The following is a 19,099-nucleotide window of genomic DNA, read 5'->3' as shown; positions in this document are numbered from 1 at the left end:
TGACTAAATCCATTGTATTAACCACAATGCCATATTGCCTCCTTGCCAAAGAGTAGTAGTTTCATAAACATAAATTAAATACCTATTCCAAGTCCCATGAAAGCAACTGGGCACATGGAGGAGAAGAAGTAGGATATTCAGAATAGTTATAACTTTGACTGTTTATTGACAGCATCAAGAAGATGTTTCTAATTCTACCATTTATAGACAGTTTTGGGGAAGAGTTGGGTGAATCAGTTGATATTTGGTGCATGAAAATGGCCAAAATTTGGGATTATAATAAGTTGTTAATTTTAATAATCTGGTGTCACAAATAGCCTTGTGACAAAATAATGAAGGTTTCATAGACTCATACCTGTTATTTATCAAGTTTTGGTACCCTCTATGTAGAGAAGCTAAAACAATCATATGCAATGAGGTAGTTATTTCTAGGTAGGCAGTTGGCACCCCTCCAAGCAGGAAGGAAGTGGCTTTGTTTATTCTTTGTCTTAATTTGGGAATAAAAACGTATTGAGTCCTTGTCCTCACAGTAATTGTGGAACCCAGAGTAAAAATACAGCCAGAGATTCAGAAGACAACTTGATATATTCCCTTATTGCTGAGCCTGGCTAAGGTTCGCCTGTGGATGTCCAGGGTTGATTCCAGGGTATGTCAGAGGAAGAGAAAGATTTTTTTTAAAAAAACCTCCATGCTTAAGATGACATCTTTGTATTTTTATATAAGATATGTAATTTTGATTAACTTATATGTGAATGTTTAAATATTTAAATACTTATCAGGAAAACACACAATAAATTTTTATCATGAGAACTCAGTATTACTTACACCTGAAAAGATATTCATTATTAGTTCTTTGGTATCAGTTTTTTTTTTTTCATAGAGTATATGGCAATGGGTGGAGCAGGGGTGGGTTGTGGACTTAGCATTAGGAATAAGAGAAATTGTCATAGGTAAACAAAAATTGTCAAGCACATTGTTTCCAGTTGTTGTCAGTGGTGTTATATGAGTTTTCTGAAATAATTTAAATGTGGTCTTTAGCACATTTGCATTCATAAAAAGTGCTTGGATATGCTCATTGCTTCCTCTTGTCCTGCTCGGCTGTCAAAACATGGTGATGCTTTTGAAGATTTATGGTAGATGGGTAATGAGATTACTGAATGTTAACTGCAGCATTCAGAATTCATTTGGTGGCAAAAGAAAAGAAGGTTACTGGATCTTTGGGAGAAGAGAGAGATGATAGAGCTTTTTGTAATCAGCCAATTTGAAAATAAATATGCTATATTCTGGATTAGGAAACATTTCAAGCTTTGTGTCATGTAAGAATCAAATAGTACATTTCTAGAAGAATGTGGGATGTCACATTACATCCATTTCAGCAAAATTCATGACAGCTTAGAATAATGGCCGTATTTTGTGGTGTGGATATATGCAAATCTTAATATTGAAGAGGAAAGACTGAAGAGTTCACAGTCATATGGACATGATTTTTTCTAAAAAAAAATGTTCTCATTGCTGCATTAAAAATTTAAATAAGTCTCATGCAGTTAGTCTTTGGTCTCTGTTCTTGGGTTAAAAAAGAAAAATAAACAGTGTGCTTTCAAAGAGGTCATTTTTAAGTTTATGGATTATGGTGGGTTTCATGGGTACTCTCTAAATCAGACCCCTAGTGGTTATGGTTATGAACTGTGTTGTTAAAATAGGTGATATGATGAAAATTGTAAAATCAGCATAATTGAGTTGAAAGCCCATAGATGCATTAGAATATACTTTCTTCTCATTCAGAAATTTCCTTGAATTTCAGGTAGAGGGGAAAAAAGATAAAGCAACAGTAGTTTCAAAGTAACTGGCATTCTTGACAAGGAAGGTTGACCTTGACCTTCTTCTCCTTCCAACCCTCATTTCATCAGCAGGGGTGAGATTACTTTGAGACCCTGCCAATAGGTAATAAATAACACATAAATTCCAGGACACCCTTGCACTGTAGGGTGCCCTAATGTGTAATAATCCTTAGACTATTGAGTTTATAACTCATGACATCTGGCAGTTACTTGGCATTGTAATTCATGTTGATCATGCACATCAGAATACACCATGGGAGAGAAATATTGGAACAATAACCGTTGATACTAGGAAAGGATAGAATGACAGGAAGATGCTGTTGAGATTGTGTATCTCTGTGAACTCTGAAATGTTGGAATGCTGTAAAAGCTAATGCCTTCAGATAAGGACTAACAAGGCAGGAGGAGGGCAGTAATCTTTTGGGATCCAGAATAAAGCAGCACATTAATATTTACTTGATAACACTCTTTATTCTTTTATTCAAATTGACAGATGTAGCTATAAAGCAGTGATAAATCCTAAAGTTAGAATTTAAATATGTCCTACATTGTTTTAAATTTTAATCTGCTCTTAAATAAATATATTTATTTTTTACATATCTATATTTTTACATATCTATATTTTTACATATCTATATATGATATTTCGTCCTCTCAAATTTTTATTTTCTTTGGTCTAACAGTGAGGGTTAAATGGGAAGGAAGAGAAAGAGAGGGATATGGGAGAAAAATGGGAAGTAATGGGCAAAAACAGCATTGTGCAAAGCAGTTATAACCAACCTTCCTGATACCTCGGAGCCTAACTGCTTTGGCTAAAGACTTGAGGCTCATGGGACATGAACCAGATTGAAAAGCTAGAAGCAAACAGATGGCTATTTGTAATCATCCTGTAAATACAAATCCTATAAAATGTGACTATTTGTTTATTTATTGATTCTCAAACTCAGATGTAGAGAAAGTAAGAGACAGTATTATAAGCTTGAAATAATCTAGTGTTTCCCCTTGTTACCATCTTTTTTTTAAAAAAAGTTTTATTTCAGCAATCTCTAATGTGGGACTTGAACTCAAGACCCTGAGATCTAGAGTTGCAGTTTCCTCCAACTGAGCCAGCCGCGCACAGCCCCCTTGTTATCATCTTGAGAAACATTACTTAATGTTTGCTTTTTTTTTAAATGCTAGCCTGTGTAGTTCTGTATTTTGAATTCAATATGCTATTTTTTCCATTACCCTATAACCAAGACTGGAATTAGTTCTAAATGGGGCAGGTGCTAGAAAGAAGTTATTTGGGTAGCAGAGCAGAATATTTTGAGGGTATTGAGAGGAGGTTTTTCTTTTGAATAGAGGAAGGCTTTGCCTTGAACTTGTTTAGGCTAATACCTGCTGTTCTAGGCACTATCCTCTGCCTCACATACTGTATTTGGGCACATGTCTAAGATGCTCTTATTTCTTTGAGCTCTCCATGATTCTGGAGACATTCATCCCACATGAACGGTTTTGTGGACAGTGGCACTTTAAGGAAGAAAAAAAGAGGAGCCAATTAAACATTAATTAGCTTCAATCCACTACTTCCTCCTAAGCTAATGGATAGAGTATGCAGATCCCTGTCAAATATGAGATGCTAGGCTTTGCCAAAAATAGGACTTCCAAGTGTTGAAGTTATGCCAACTGCCGGCTCCTTGACTCAAACCAAAGGAAATGATTGCCAGAGACAGGCCTTGAGTCTGCCGTGGTCAGATGTCACCAGTTTGCAGTGCCACATGTGATCCAAGAGTTTATGAATGATCTCAACACTTGGTCCCCAAGGAGAACATATGCATTACAGAGGTTACGGATACAAATTACAGAGAGCAAGATGTTTCCATGCAATTTCTAAGAATCCTTCAGCAAGTTTTAAACATTAATGGAAAACATTAAGGAAGACTTGGCACTCTTAGCAGGACTTCAAATTATATTGCTGGTGAGGACAGAACAGAGCTTTAAAAAAAGGGATTCAAGAATAAAGGCTTAGCTAAGAAATTTGGAGCTGGCCATTCCTCTAGTTGTGTGTTTGTGTTTTTTACTCCCTACAGAATACCAGGCTTCAAGAAATGCTATGACTTGAAAATGAACAAGTCACAGGGCATCCTTGTTTATTCAGCATGCTCCAATTCATATCACTGGTTTATCTGGATCATTTGCTGAGTGAATTTGCTTGCACAGGGAGTCTTAGAAGAGATGGGGGGTGAGAACGTCTCATTTTGGAATTGTCAGCATGCTGCAGAGGTGCCAGAGTGCCAGAGTGTCAGCTTGCACAGCGGTAGCAGGATGTCTCCCCACTGAGTTATTTCTTTCTCGTTCCCCTTCTGTGCAGAAGAAACCACTTATGATTTGTCCCCTAAATACTAGATTTTATCATCTATTTAGCTGGTGGCTACCCTGTCCATTCTGCCCATGGTTTGTTTGATTGTACCAAATGTAATAAAATAGTTTGTTGTGAATGATGATTCCTCTTTTGATTTATTTGGTCTTTCTGTCATTGAAACTTCAGAAAAATACAGAATTATTATAGTTTGTCAGTGGGGAGCTTCCAGTTGAAAGGGGAAACTCAAGTTAAACTGGTCTAAGTATGAGAAAAAAAATTTATTTAGATCATGTACTAGTAAGTCCAGATTTAGCATAGTCTTCAAGATTTATTTGTCCAGATAGGTCATCAAGAACCCAGATTTTTTTCAAGTGTGTGCCCTTGGTTTCATCCTGAGGCTGGAGCTCCCCCTGGGGTCACAGCATGGCTGTCAACAGCAACCATTTAGTACAGCAGGAAGAGACAGTGTTCTTTCCTCAGAAGTAGAACAGAAGACCTGGGCTTCAGGCTGGTTGGCATTACAAGTGCTCACTCCCCATCGTGATAGGTGGTGGTGATGCCAGTTATGGTAGGGATAGGGAAACAATATGTGCCAGCTGTAGGAATGGCTTTCACATTTTTTTCTAGTCCACTATAATGCTGATAGTATAATTTGATCTAACAGTTTTACTGGTTGACATAAATCTGTTGTGCCTTTGACTGATTAATTTCCGACCCTCTTGAACTGCCTGGATTTTATTGTAGAGCTATATGAGCTTGTAGGGAGGCAAGTTAAGTATGCTACCTCTTAAATCCAAACAATTTAAACTGTTCTTCATAAATGACATTTTAAAATCAAATTAAAATATCATGGCTTAAAAACAAAATTAAAATGTTGTGTTTCATTTGATGTAAGAAAAAAACTGCAACACACTTCTTAAGAGGAGTTCATCACCTCTGTCAACCAATCAAGAACTTTCGATGACATCTTCTGATGCCCTTCAAGATGGGAGCCCAGTGGAGGGTTACTTAGTCCAATGTGAGTGTGGAAGGGAAAGCTTTTCAGATGACTAAGTCTGAAGCTGATACTGAAGAAATGGTATGTGTCTAAAGGAAGAAATAGGAAAAAGTAAGGAAACAAAGGACAACCTAGGGGAGATTTTCACGCAGAAAGACCACCATATGCTAATATACATTGATAATTAGATGTTCCTCTGTATGTTTTCTACTGAGAAGTCTTGAGCCACATGGCTCTGACAGCTCCTGGGTACATACAGAGGGTAACCCTGCTGGCAGAGAAGCCTTGTCATTGGTGTTGCTCTGAGTTGCTATGGGTTTCAACTGCTGCTAACAATGCTTTTAATTATAATTTCCTTTTAGATTACCTTTCTCATGATCAATTTAGTTTGTCATGGATGGTATTTTTTATCCAATAATGTGTATGAATACTTTCATCAGGAATATTTGTAGTCTCTGTATTTCTAATAACTACTCGGAAGCATGTGCACATTGTAATTCAGAAATACATCCTTTGGTCTCTTAATTATATAGCCTCGTCTCACTGTTATTTTGAATTTGACTTACTAAACTAACATGGAAATGTCTGAGTAATGATTTGCCTTGCCTTGGTTGACAAAATGTAAAATAAAAATGTAAAAAATATAAGATATAAAATATTTTATAAAATATGTAAAGATATAAAATGTATAAAATATATCTTTTCAAAATTCTTGAGAACTGTTGATTTGGGATGGAAGGGAAAGGAGTTGAAGGTGAAAAAAATGTGGCATCATGAGGAAACAGGAGTCAAAGATGTAAGCTCTAAAGGCATGACTGGACCTAAACTCCTTTAGGGCATTATATTAGCTACCTATTGCTGTGTAACAAACTACAAGACTCAGTGGCTTAAAATAACACACATTTATTCTCTGTGGATCAGGAATCCAGATAAGAGTTAACTTAGCCATCTGCTGTGAGATCGCTCATAAAGCTGCAGTAAAAGTGTTGATGAGGGTTGTGGGTATCATGTGAAGGCTCACCTGGGAACGTTTCTGCTCACAAGTTTCTATTGTTGTTGGCAGGATTTGGGTTTTCCAGGGCTGTTGAACCTAAAGCCTCAGTCAGTCCCTTGCATTGTTTACCGTTGCCTAGAAGCCTTTAGACTGTTGTCAAATGGACCTCTCTACTGTGAAACAGGATATCTCACATGATCAGAAGAATCCCATGAAGAGAGAGAGAGGAAGAGACAGAGAGAGTGAAAAGGATGAAAGTTACAATCATTTATAACCTAATGTTGGAGGTGACATTCCATTGCTTTGCAAGAAACTATTCAGTCAAGGCAGGTCACTAGGTCCAGGCCACAGTAAAAGGGAGGAGATTACACATGAGAATAACCGCCCAGAGAGATGGATTATTGAGGGATATTAGAGAAAAAACTTACCACAGTTATTACCATGTCATTCTTGTTTTATATTTCTTAACCATTTTATAGATCAGTGACAAGCACATTGTTGTGTTCAATATGTTCCTGGAAAATTGAATTAATTTGTTAGAAATCTTTATGTCATGACTATAAACGATATTTTGATAAATTTTGATAAATTACACAAGTAATTCAGAACTTTCGGATCTTCCAGAATAACTTTCTAAGTCACCGTGCATGTCAATGTAAAAAGAATGCAAACCCAATCTAGATAGGACGAGCGAGGTGAAATCTCATTTGTGGTTTTCAGCTCATAGACAGATATGAATATTCAGGTCCTAACCAATGAGATTTCCACCCCCACCCCCCATGGTGATTTGAATGCTTGTAGTCTAAGTTTAGCCCCACCAGCAAATGTATATCAAAAGCGTATACCTATTTATACCTCTTTTCTTTCTATAAAGCATAACTTACCACTGCCCTCTAAGCTTTTGTCATTGTAACCAGATTCTTTTCTCAATTAATCAGGTTTATTTCTTTTCACTCTACTTAAAGACCTGTTTGGAGCTTTAGTGATTACACATATTGCTGTGTACCTTTGCTTTGGCTTACTTGTCAAGTCACATCGAAAATGTAGCTCGCAATTCTTTCTACAATAGGGGCTTAGAAGAAAAAAATACAGACTTAATTGGACTTGCTTTGCTTTTCTACAAGACCATTTTACTCCTTCATCCAAAATGCATAACTTCTTTACTATAGAAAATACTTTAGTATAGGGCAAAATCTGAGACAGGAATGAAAAATTAGCACAAGAAATGGAAACCATAGATATTATTTCATTTTACTTCGCTTATATTAATGAATGTATATACAAACCTCAGAAAAATGTAAGCAAATATGACAACAGACCTATCCTTTTTTTTTTTAGTCTGAGAAGAGTAAAAATGGCTTTACTTTTCCCTAAGAATAAGTTTCCCGTATTCTGTGCTAGGATCTGATGAAAAGGATGTGTTTCCCCTGAATGTTTTATTTGAGAGAAAGAAGAAATCCATTTTATTACCCCAAAGACTTAAAGTAAAAGAAATGGTATCACTAAGCAAAAAATGAATTAACTGAATGCTATACAAACCCCAAAGAGCATTTTACCAGTTGAAGAGGGTACAGTACCAATTATACTATTATCTCACCCCACTCTCTGGGTGAATAGTCTGAAAGCCTAAAATTACAGTTGATGTTAGATTTCTTGGCTTCATTTGCAAATTGGAGTCATTTTCTTTTTTGTGAATGCCATAAACACATGTTATATTGTTTAAGAGTAGCAGTCCTTAGTTTGTCATGATATTTTTCTCCTTTTTGTCCTCCGTGTCAAAGGACCTTTTTTTTTTTTTTTCCTTAATTTGGCTTGTTGCAAATTGATGTAACACTGTGTTTCTGAATGATTTGCAATGGTCTTAAGTACCATTTGAGCAGAGGCTTTTTGGCATGTCACTTGTTAGGATACCAGTTCTAGAGAAGGTCCTTCAACTGGCCAGATGTGTCATTTTGGAACAGATTGAGGGCCTGCCAAAACACCATTTGTTGCCAGTACCGGATATTGTAGGGGTGCTCACCACTCTGTTACCATATTTTTGCATGTCTTAACATTGCATAAATAGGCAGCTGTTCCGTATTTAGAATATAAATGAGTCACCAGCTAGCTTTCCCAGGAGGATTTACCTGCAAAAGGGAACCACAATGTTAACCCTTTCCTATCCTCCCTGCCTGAGTGTGATATTTAAACCCACACTTCTCTCAGCCCATTCAGAGCAAATCCTTATGCATATAAATTGCACCTCTCTTGCCAGTGAGACAAGAGAACCAAAAAATGTGCAGTTCACCATGCTAAAATGGAACACATTTCCTTAGCAGCAAAAGCAGTAAATTAATCAGCTTATAAACTGCGAGTGAGCAATTTGTGCTGGATTCTTTCTTACTGTTCCTTCAATAGGAGACAAGGTTCTTTAATCTAGTAAAGGCCATGACTTCATTAAGATGGAAACCCCTGTTAAAGGATGTGCTGCAAGAGACAAGAGCAGAAAAGCCCTAAAAGTCACTCACTTGTCCCCTTGGAGCTATTTTCAGGCCAGGGAATTTTTATTTATTTGGAGAATGACAATTAACCCAGAGACTCTGCCCAACAAAGGAGCAGAGTGCTGAAGCAGGTCTCATTAAAGGACACCAAAGGCAGTTGCTTTGACCTAATCCACATTTGTAGCAGATGATTTACATAACGGGCTAGCAGAAGCTGCCTAATTTTGATTTCAAACAGCTTGACCAATTTATGTATATACATAGATATAATACACTGTATGTGCTTATGTTTCTCTGTGCATGTGTTTGAGTGTGTGTATGTGTGTGTGTGTATGTTGCCCTTCAATACACTTAGGAAACAAACTTGTCAGTGTTGGAATATAAAGGAACAGGAAAGTCAAGGCAGTTAGAAAAAGCATAGGCAATTGAGGCATATGGTATATTCCTGACCTCAACTACTTTTTTGAATGTTTCTCCCTGAAATGGTCATAGCCCTTATTTGCTAAAGAAACCAACATTTTGCAATCAGATAGGGCCAAGTCATTTCTCTAGGCTTTTCATCTTGCCAGCAGAAGAAAAGCACACACAGATAGATAGGTGACATTTGGAGAGCCAGGCCTGCCAGATTTTCGGAGGTTACAATGGAGGTCCAACCTGCTGTTCTCCTAATGAAAGGAGGGGAAATTCAGACTGGTCAAACTGCTATAAGGGATATCTCTGCTCTGGATGTCACGCTGCCCAGATGTCGCTTGGCAGGTGGAGATTCACAGAGAATGAAAATGTAGCCCTGTGGATGTGGGTGCTAGTGCGTTGCAGGGTGAACAATGAGTCTAGCTTCTGACGTATAATGAAAACAGTGTGGATCTTGTCCATATTCATGTCATGAGAAAGGGTGTTCTCAGAAAGTGTTCACCCCACTTCCCCTCCCAGACTTACATGCACACATGCTCACAGACCATATGCATATGACTTGTTTTGGGGTTTTAAGTATAACTTGACAATTTATTTAGTGTTTTTATATAGAGAGATATATTTATGCTTTTTCTCTAGAGAAAATGGGATTATGCTGCATAAACAATTTTGTACCTTGCGTGTCAAATCTCAAAACCATATCATGAGTATTTCTTATTTTCCTTAGACTTTCCTTATTTTTTAAATCAGATTTGATAGCACAGATGCATGGTCATATAGTCAGCCATTGCCCTGTTGAACATTTAATTTGGCCCTAAAATGTTTTAATATAGGCATGGCTATGTTCTCAGTAAATATTCAATTTTTATTAGAACACAGTAAGACTTGAAGTTACCTTTTGTAAGAGAAAGCTAAAGTTCCTATCATTGAGTTTTCTTTCACTACAATTGTTTTTCTTAGTGTTACGAGATGACTTCCGGCAAAATCCCACAGATGTTGTAGTGGCAGCCGGAGAGCCTGCAATCCTGGAGTGCCAACCTCCCAGGGGACACCCAGAACCCACGATCTACTGGAAAAAAGACAAAGTCCGAATTGATGACAAGGAAGAAAGAATAAGTGTGAGTTAAATAAAAATTAATGCCTACAGAGATTAAATATCATCTTAAAATGGATATATATTTTATTGATAATAAAATTGTAGAACTGCATTGAATGATAACTACCATTCACACAGTATTGAAAGGACTGAAAAGAGTAACCAAGAACTAAAACTTTAAGATGAGGCTTCAAAGAGACAAAATTATATAAATCAAGTGTAGATGATATATTAATAATTGCACCAATCTGAATATGAAAATATATAGATATGTAAATATATGTGAATATGTAAATATATATTTATAGCACAAAGATGACTTAGCTCTTTTTAAGATCTCCAATGCATCTACTGATCGTGCAGTACATGAGTGACAAAGAGTAAATGGCCATAAGCCATATTCACTAGACATTTCTTTTTGCACTATTTTCAAAATATAAGAGAAAATAATGTGAGGTAATGAGTACTTCAAGCACATTTTCCAGTTTTTAAATTTAATGTGTATAACTAAAATTTTATATGTGAATTCATTTAAAAGTAAGAGTTACAAAGTAAAATCAAAGTAGACAGGACTTTTTTGGTTCTGCAGTTTCGCTTTTGTAGAAAAATGGTCTGCTTTCAAGGAAAATTGATGATTAGGTTCATCACTTGATTAATATCAAAATGAGACACCCAGAACATCATAAAGTGGTAAAGAAGGGTAATGGCAAACAATTATTTTATTTTTTTTGAGGATCCACTCAACATTTGTTTGGAATGCTTGTAGGAACCTGTTCACTGAAATAGTAGATATGCTTCAAACTTCTGATGTTATTCTTAATATAATTCTAATGTTCAATACAGTTATTGAGAATAAATATATTTTACTTAAAATAATGTCACACAGGACTGAACAAATGTGCCATTTCTATAAAAAATCCATATAGTCTAGTGTCTATTATCTTTAAAAGTATCTCATAGATGAAGATTATTTTTTATGTGTGCATGGTGGTTACATCATAACATAGAAGCAGATAGGCCATGTAAAAGATCACAATATATATTCATGTGATTCTGGTTTGAGCTCTTGACATCATGAGGATCTATGTTGCAGGGAGAATTTGGTTCTCAGTGTGCTTGGATGCCAAACCTAAAAATGTGTTCCTGGTGATGGAATAAATTCAATGTTGAAGGGCTTTTAGCTCATGTTTGCATCATTTAATTTTCGCTTTGTAATAAACCACCACAAAATACAGTGACTTATAATAACCATATTATTTAGCCTATGATTTTGTGTGTAAAATGACAATTCCTTATTCTGGGCCAGCTTGGCTGATCTTTGCTAGGTTTTCTCGTGCTTCTGTGGCTTATTTAAAGATGTGCTGGCAGCTGGATGATCTAGGGTAATCTTATTCACATGTCTGGCAATTGACTTAACACTGAGCTGAGCATCTTGATTCTTCTCTTGGCCTATAATTTTCCAGCGGGCCAGCTCAGACTGGTTCCCATGATGGTCTCAGGATTCCAGCTGCTCCAAGGAAAGACAAGTCTTAATTTGTGAAAACTTTTCTTCTACTGAAACATTGCTTTAGTTTCATTGGTCTAGTCAAGTCATATTGCCAAACTCAGCTTCAGGGGAAGGAGAAATGACTTCCATGGCCATTTTTATAACTTACAGTTTATTACACTCTCCTGTACATAATTAAGAACAGGTTGATGGGCTTTTCTTCCCATGTAAAAACAACATTGAAAGTCCCTTTCTGTGACATGACAAGTTTCAGAGCCTGAAATATATCCATTGAGAACATACTTAAATGGGTTTTGTTTGCCGATGAGATAAAGATGAACAGAGGAAACCAGTATGTTCTTATCTCCCATCTCTGTAAGAACACTCAGTCATTGTAATGTTAAGATTTTTGAATTATATAAATACAAGGAAAAAAATTGGAAAAGAAGCCATGAGTTGATGATACACATATTCAAAACCTAATTCTGTTTCAATATCCTCTTTTACAAATAGACATTTTAACATATTACATTGGTTTATTTGGTCAATAAATGCTTATCATTTAAAAAACAATTAGGGATCACCAATGAGAAGCCAATGATTTATATCAACTCATACTCTCATCATTTAAAAAAAATTATTTATTTTTATCCAACCTGCCCTCCTCTTCAAAAATTATTTCATAAATACAATCAAGATGAGACATATATAATTAATGCTAACAATTGAAATTTAAGCTCCATGATGGCAGAGATTTTTTTACTATTTGGTATGCTTCTAAATCTTAAGCACATAGAACATTGCCCAGCCCATAGAAGTACTCAGTAAATGCTTGTTGAATCCCTCTGCATCAGTTGGATTTCATTATATTACCAAAAGCAGGTATCTAGTGCTTCTTTCTGATACAAATATCAATAGCATTTCATTCAGCCTACTTCAGAGTGAAGACCCATCATTAGGATTTGATGGAAGCAGTCACGAGACTCAAAATAGAACCAGACAAGAGAGAAATACACTGCCCAAAAACATTTTCTAGAAAGGGAATATGGAGGTTTATATTGAGAGAGAAGTTAAGAGAAGAAAATACACATACAGATGCCAAAATTGGAAGGGAGTTTTTTTGTCTTACACACTGAGCTATTTCCTTTAGGAAAAAAATGTGCTTAAATATTCAAAATTACTTTTTAGTCATCTTCTCTTTGCTGTTTATTTTATTGTTCATTTTCTTTTCTTTCCCTCCCTTTTTTTTTTTTTTTAATTTTAACAGATCCGTGGTGGAAAGCTGATGATCTCCAATACCAGGAAAAGTGATGCAGGGATGTATACCTGTGTTGGCACCAATATGGTGGGAGAAAGAGACAGTGATCCAGCAGAGCTGACTGTCTTTGGTAAAACTCTTTTAAATTATATATTGCTACTTATATATGCTTTTGCTTTTATGTTAAATATATTTATTGATACTAAATAAATATAAGTCATATAGGGACAGGTACTTATGACTTATGGTGATAGTGAAGGACTAGATTTGTCTGTTTTCTGGTTCTTTCGATGAAATTTTTGATGTGAAGAAAAATATAATTTTGAAACAATAATTCATTTACTTTATTAATATATATTTATATGATTTTGCCTTTTATCAGAATGCAAAAATTTGATCTTTCTCAAAACCTGTTTGAGATATTCTTTCTAAAATTTATCCACTGTGATGTATTTATCAAGTATCTTTTATGTGCAAGACACAGGTTAAGTTTTTTGTTTTCTTTTAATTACTGCAAGTGCAAAGACATTTCACTTGTTTACTACTTAAAAAATTTCAACTGGAAATATTTACAGTTTAACCTATGATTAAAAAAACTAGCTAGCTACACCCACACACACACCCCCCCACACACATAAATACATACACGTAATCAAAATTAGAAAAAAAAAAAAAAAAAACCTATCTTGCTGATGTAGGCAGGCTGGATCCAAGAACTCAGGGGAAGGTCCCACATGACCAGCCAAGAAGGTTCTTGGCTTCACACAGGATAGAAACCAAATGTGAGCCATAAAAAGTGAAAATAGAGTATATTGAATAATGTGACAGACACTGAAGTGTCTGGGAGACTTGGGAAGGAGAGAAGAGTGAGTTTCGTTGTCACTTGTGGCTAGGGGTTTATACTAGCAAAGAGTCTAGGCTATGTGTTCCTCCAGGAATCAGGGCAGGGTCAACCACAGGCAAGTATCAGGTGAACAATGCGTGTTGTTCCATAAATTACTGAAGGCAAGGATATGGATGCCAGCCTCAGCCGAAGTTTGTTTGAAGCTAATGTCCTGGAACATGTTTGGGATCTAGCTTTTCTTAGGTGTTAACAGGTGTTTGGGGCCTAAGACCAAACTCAGAGAATGATTAACTTTCTTGCTTCCCTCTTGAAGTGGAAACAGAGCTTCTTTGGCTTATTCAGAGGCATAATATGGAAAGTAAGTAAATGGTGACTCGCAGAGATGGAGCCTTCCTTAAAAAGAGTCCCTCCACCTCTCTACATAATTGCTATGATATTCATGTTTCTCCAGATTTATGAAATAAGGGACTCTTCAGTGGAGTCATATGATAAATAGGCTAAAATTGATTAGATCTGGGGTCATCTGAGTGGCAGTTGGTTAAGTGTCAGACTCTTGATACCAGCTCAGGTCTTGATCTCAGGGTTATGACTTCAAGCCCCACTTTGTGGGGCCCAGGGTGGAGCCTATTTAAAAAAAAAAACTTGATAGATCTGTATCAGAGAAATTGTGGAGAAAGCATTAGGAAGGAGAAAATGGGGGATAATAAAGATGTTGTAAAAAAATAGGAAATTAGTGTAGGACAGCTGTGGAAAATTGAAAAAGAAATACAATGGCAGAAAAATTAGGGAAAATAGGGATCCTAAAGATACTGGAAAATGAAACATTCCTTTGGAAGTCTTTGAAACCCCCTTTAGGGATGCCTGGGTGGCGCAGCGGTTTGGCGCCTGCCTTTGACCCGGGGCGCGATCCTGGAGACCCGGGATCGAATCCCACATCGGGCTCCTGGTGCATGGAGCCTGCTTCTCCCTCTGCCTGTGTCTCTGCCTCTCTCTGTGTGTGTGTGTGTGTGACTATCATAAATAAATAAAAATTAAAAGGAAAAAAAAAAAGAAGAAACCCCCTTTAACTGTCTGTGTGGATACACATACACGTATGTGTGTATCTATCTGCATCTTAAAAGATTTGACTATTGATACTATGCGATTTTTTTAAGGTTTTATTTATTTATCTTTTGAGGGAGAGATAGGAAGCGTGTGTGAGCAAGGGGAGGGTAAAAGGGAGGAAGAGAGTCTCCAGCAGACCAGCAGACTCTGGTGAGCATGGAGTCCCACATGGGGCTCAGTTTCACGACCCTGACGTTATGACTTGAGCCAAAATCAGGAGTCAAACACCCAACAGACTCAGCCACCCAGGCATCCCATATTATGTGATTTAAAATAAGAAAAAAACACAAGAGACAAGTGTGTTTTTAAATTACTTTTTTGTGCCAGCAAAATATTCTTCTGGTTCTATATATTAGGATAAGGTCTTATTGCTGGTCATTACTCCAGAACATTTGAGGGTAGCATCAGAATCCTGCATATGTTCTGAAAGAAACTTCTTCTACAGTTTAAGATGTGCCATCCCATGGTATAATGGGGGTGCCACATGCAAAAGAGCCATATTATGATTCCCGTTACATTTAGAGCATTACAGTGTGCTTTGTGAATACATACCCAAGTGCAGACCTCTCTTTTCAATCACTCTGAGTACCAAGTAATCTCTGGTAATGTTCCTTATGGATACTTAGCAGCTTGAAATCCCAAATGACAAAACCAGGAGAAATCCCATAGTTCATTAAAGGAATTGAATAGTAAAAATAAAATTGTTCCAAGTATGCACGTAGATTTCTGTCCTGCAGAGCTCAGATGAGTATCAGTTTGCCCTTAAATTTCATGCAGTCAGCCTTAAGAATCTCAAATGTCTTTCACTCCATAATGAATAAAATACAGTTTTGACTGGTAAGATATGAAATTAGTGGCCACTGAACATTAGCAGTGAAAACCCACAAGTACAGCTGTTCTATTTAAAGAAACACTCATTACTATTTTTCTATAACTGCCATAAGCTCTGGAACAGAAAACTGTTGCATTAAAGCAATACATACTGCCTTCAGAAGGAAATTGAAAGGTTTAATGTCATTACCCAAGCAATTAGACTTACCAAAATGTGACTGTGTTATGAAATATTCACCCTATGTTCCCTAAGGACATGATGAGAACTACAGGAGATCCTTAAGTCTGTCAGGAGTTACAGGGGAACTTTTAAATTATTTTGAAAATAGCTGTAAGCCAGAAAGATTGAATTTGTCTAGTGGCAGTACCTCTGGAAGAATTGATTCAAGAAGCTGGGAACATTTATCTGATGGTGTAAACTATTCAGAACTGACCTAAGGGGTTATAAGTACAATATTAAGTTGAAACAAAACGCTAAAATCTCCGTTACTGATAAGAAAACAACATCCAAACCCAGAAGTTAAAGTATAAAAACAGTAGTGATTGTCCAAATCAAGGATGTGACAAGGATTGCATGAGAAGATCTATGTACTTTGCTCAATTCTTAGAGAAAATAACTAGTGTGCTATGAACAGTGGGGACTTCCTTATTTTATTTTGGTGCCCTTGTGTCCAGTATATGTTTCCTAATAAACTTCTTTATATTTCATAATTGTCAGATATTATTATTTCTGACCACGAGTTTATACAAGTGTAACTGGTTATGTTTTACGCCTCCCCCCTCTCATTTATTTTCATGTAGCAGCAATTCTGCTTTAATAAATTTGCCTACTGAACCCACTCTGTAGCTACAGAAAATGTTTATTTGTCCTTTGCAACTCCATCTTTACTTTAAAATGTGTTATATAGAAAAAGTAATTGGCAGTATTAATTGTTCTAAAAATATAATTGACTTATAAATAGCAAGAAAAACAGCAAAAGGAGTAACAGGTCTTTGCTAACACAAGAGCCATCTATCTGCAAGTGTTTTGATTCCCTAGTAAATGGACTTGGACCTAGAATTTTTTTTAGGTTGAAAATTACAGCTTATATGTTAAAAATCTATTTAGACAAAGACATGGTCAATGTAACTTCATTTTCAAAACATTACTCTGCTGTACTCCATGAATCATTTATTCTGGTTGTTTTTTAATATTTGTTGGCCATACATAACAGCTTAGTTAAGCCGGCAATACCAAATCTAAATTTAAGAAGTAGGCATCATAGTGTTAATGGACACCAAACTTTATGGCACACTCCGATGCCTTCATAAAGAATACACCCTAGCACTATACATATATTTATTAAGTTCTAAAGATCCTGAGGTCAGAGAAGCTATAATTGAGTTATATAATTAAATTTCTAATTATAAGTAAGTTTGGGCTGTTATCCAAAATTTAATTATCACTTAAAAATAACAAATTTTTTCCAAATGATTTTTATTTATTTATTTATTCATTCATTCATTTAAGATTTTATTTATTTGAGAGAAAAAGCATGTGTGTGGCGTGCATGTGTGGGCAGGGGAAGGGACAGAGGGACAAGCAGACTCCCCACTGAGTACAGAGCCCAACATGGGGCTCAATCCCAGGACCCAGAGATTATTTCCTGAGCTGAAGTCAGACACCTAACTGACTGAGCCATCCAGGTGCCCGCTGCCCCCCCCAAATGATTTTTAAATGCTTATCAAAGTAATCCATGAAAAAAAAAAGATCTTAAAAAAAGGTTTCATGTGTTACACTTCTAACAGACATTAGAAGTATTACTAAACTTATAATGAAATACAGAAATATCTATCCCTACCCTCCTTCCAACACACACACATACAAATTCCTCATCTTTGAGCATTTCTACAAGCCTGCTTTATCTTTTTCTTCTGGGCTTTCTTTCCATATTTCTAAATCTGTCCTTACTCTTCATTTTTATACATTATTTTGACTTCTTATTTGTATGCTGATGATTTGGTCCACTTATATCCCCTTCCTCACCTTCTCACCTCCACTTTCCCTTTTTACTATCCTTCAGTATATTGGCTCTAGTGACATTGGTTATATTAAGAGTCAGAATATGAGTTAATATAACCATGTAAATATGGACTGCAAGTTTAGTGTTATGCTATTATGATGGCATTTCTTTTCTGGCACTTACTTGCTCTTTGAGTTAGTAATAAACCCATTTTTTTCCTTTCACTTACATTTGTCTAAATTTGTCATGAATTCTTGAAATCTCTACCAGAAGGTTTAAAATCTTCTATATTCTACTTAGCCCTTGAGTCCACCCTTGCCACAGCCGTCCTGAGGGCCTCAGACCTCCTGCTCGTCTGACTGGGCTCGATGCCATGTAGATCTACTCCAGAAGCTCATGCTGATACTTATTTCCCCTTCTTTCACATGCTGGATTCCTTGTTTCCTCCACCCTGCATTTGTTTCTGTCCTGGTTGGCTCCTATTTCAGAAGAGTGTTTCTCTCCTACCTTCTATTTGACTGGAGCCTAGAGCAAATTTCAGGGCAAAGTACATGTATCGTTTCTGAGACTTAATTGATCTTTTGGCTAGTTATAAAATTCTAGTTTTAAAAAACTTTACTCAGAATATTAAAATCGCCACTCCCAAATCATTCAGCTTTGAGAAGTCTGTTGTGCTTCTGATTCCTATGTGAGCAGTTTTCTTTCTTTCCTTTTTCTTTTCCGTGTTTTAGTATTCTATCTTTATTTCACTGTCCTGAAATGTTTCAATACCATGCCTTGGTTTGGTACTTTGTTCCTTTACTGGCTGGACTTGATGAGCAATTATCATCTAAAAACTCTATCTAAATAATTCAGTGAGTTATCCTCTCCCATCTTTTTTATTCGGTTTACATGTGAAACATGTATTTGTTAATTTGATGTGAAACCGTCCAGGTCTTTCTTTTCTTTCATTCTTCCTTACTTACAATATTCTGTTCTTGTTTCATGGATAATTTAAATTATCTTGCATCTTAGGATTTTAATTACCCCTTTTTTCAAATAAAATTTTCTTGTGATGCATCCTGCTTTTATTTCTTCTGACTTCCTCTCTACCCCCATCCCTACATTGTTCTTTTGCACTGGAGGCTTTCTTCAAATGACAAATGATCTATCGTTGTTCAGTCATATTTAATTGCTGTTCTCTAGAAGGACTATTGGAATCTCCGTGTCAATTGATGGTTTTCATGGTAGGGTAATCAAATTGGGAAACCCCAGAGGATGGGGCTGGTGATGTTGTTTTCAGTTATTAGAGGAGAGATTATTAGTGGTGGCCTGAGTGTAGTTTAGATACTAAGGGACAAAGCTATGAGAGAAGATATCTTAGGACCAAAACTTAGGAAATATAATCTGTGGCCTTCATGTAAGAATTCCAAATAT

General features: G+C 36.3%; 1 protein-coding gene across 5 annotated transcripts in view; it reads left to right on the top strand.

The window, feature by feature from the left end:
• Positions 1 to 19,099, top strand: part of ROBO2 (roundabout guidance receptor 2) — a 581,315-nt gene that overhangs the window by 392,343 nt on the left and 169,873 nt on the right. For all 5 annotated transcript variants that reach the window (XM_055313854.1, XM_055313852.1, XM_055313851.1 and 2 more), the window contains exons 3-4: positions 10,022 to 10,179; positions 12,911 to 13,031. In XM_055313854.1, coding sequence (XP_055169829.1) covers positions 10,022 to 10,179; positions 12,911 to 13,031 — 279 coding nt within the window. The remainder of the gene's footprint in view (positions 1 to 10,021; positions 10,180 to 12,910; positions 13,032 to 19,099) is intronic.

Source organism: Nyctereutes procyonoides, unplaced genomic scaffold (genome assembly GCF_905146905.1).
Source record: "Nyctereutes procyonoides isolate TBG_1078 unplaced genomic scaffold, NYPRO_anot_genome, whole genome shotgun sequence".
Classification (NCBI taxonomy): domain Eukaryota; kingdom Metazoa; phylum Chordata; class Mammalia; order Carnivora; family Canidae; genus Nyctereutes; species Nyctereutes procyonoides.
This window is presented reverse-complemented; position numbering and strand designations above follow the sequence as displayed.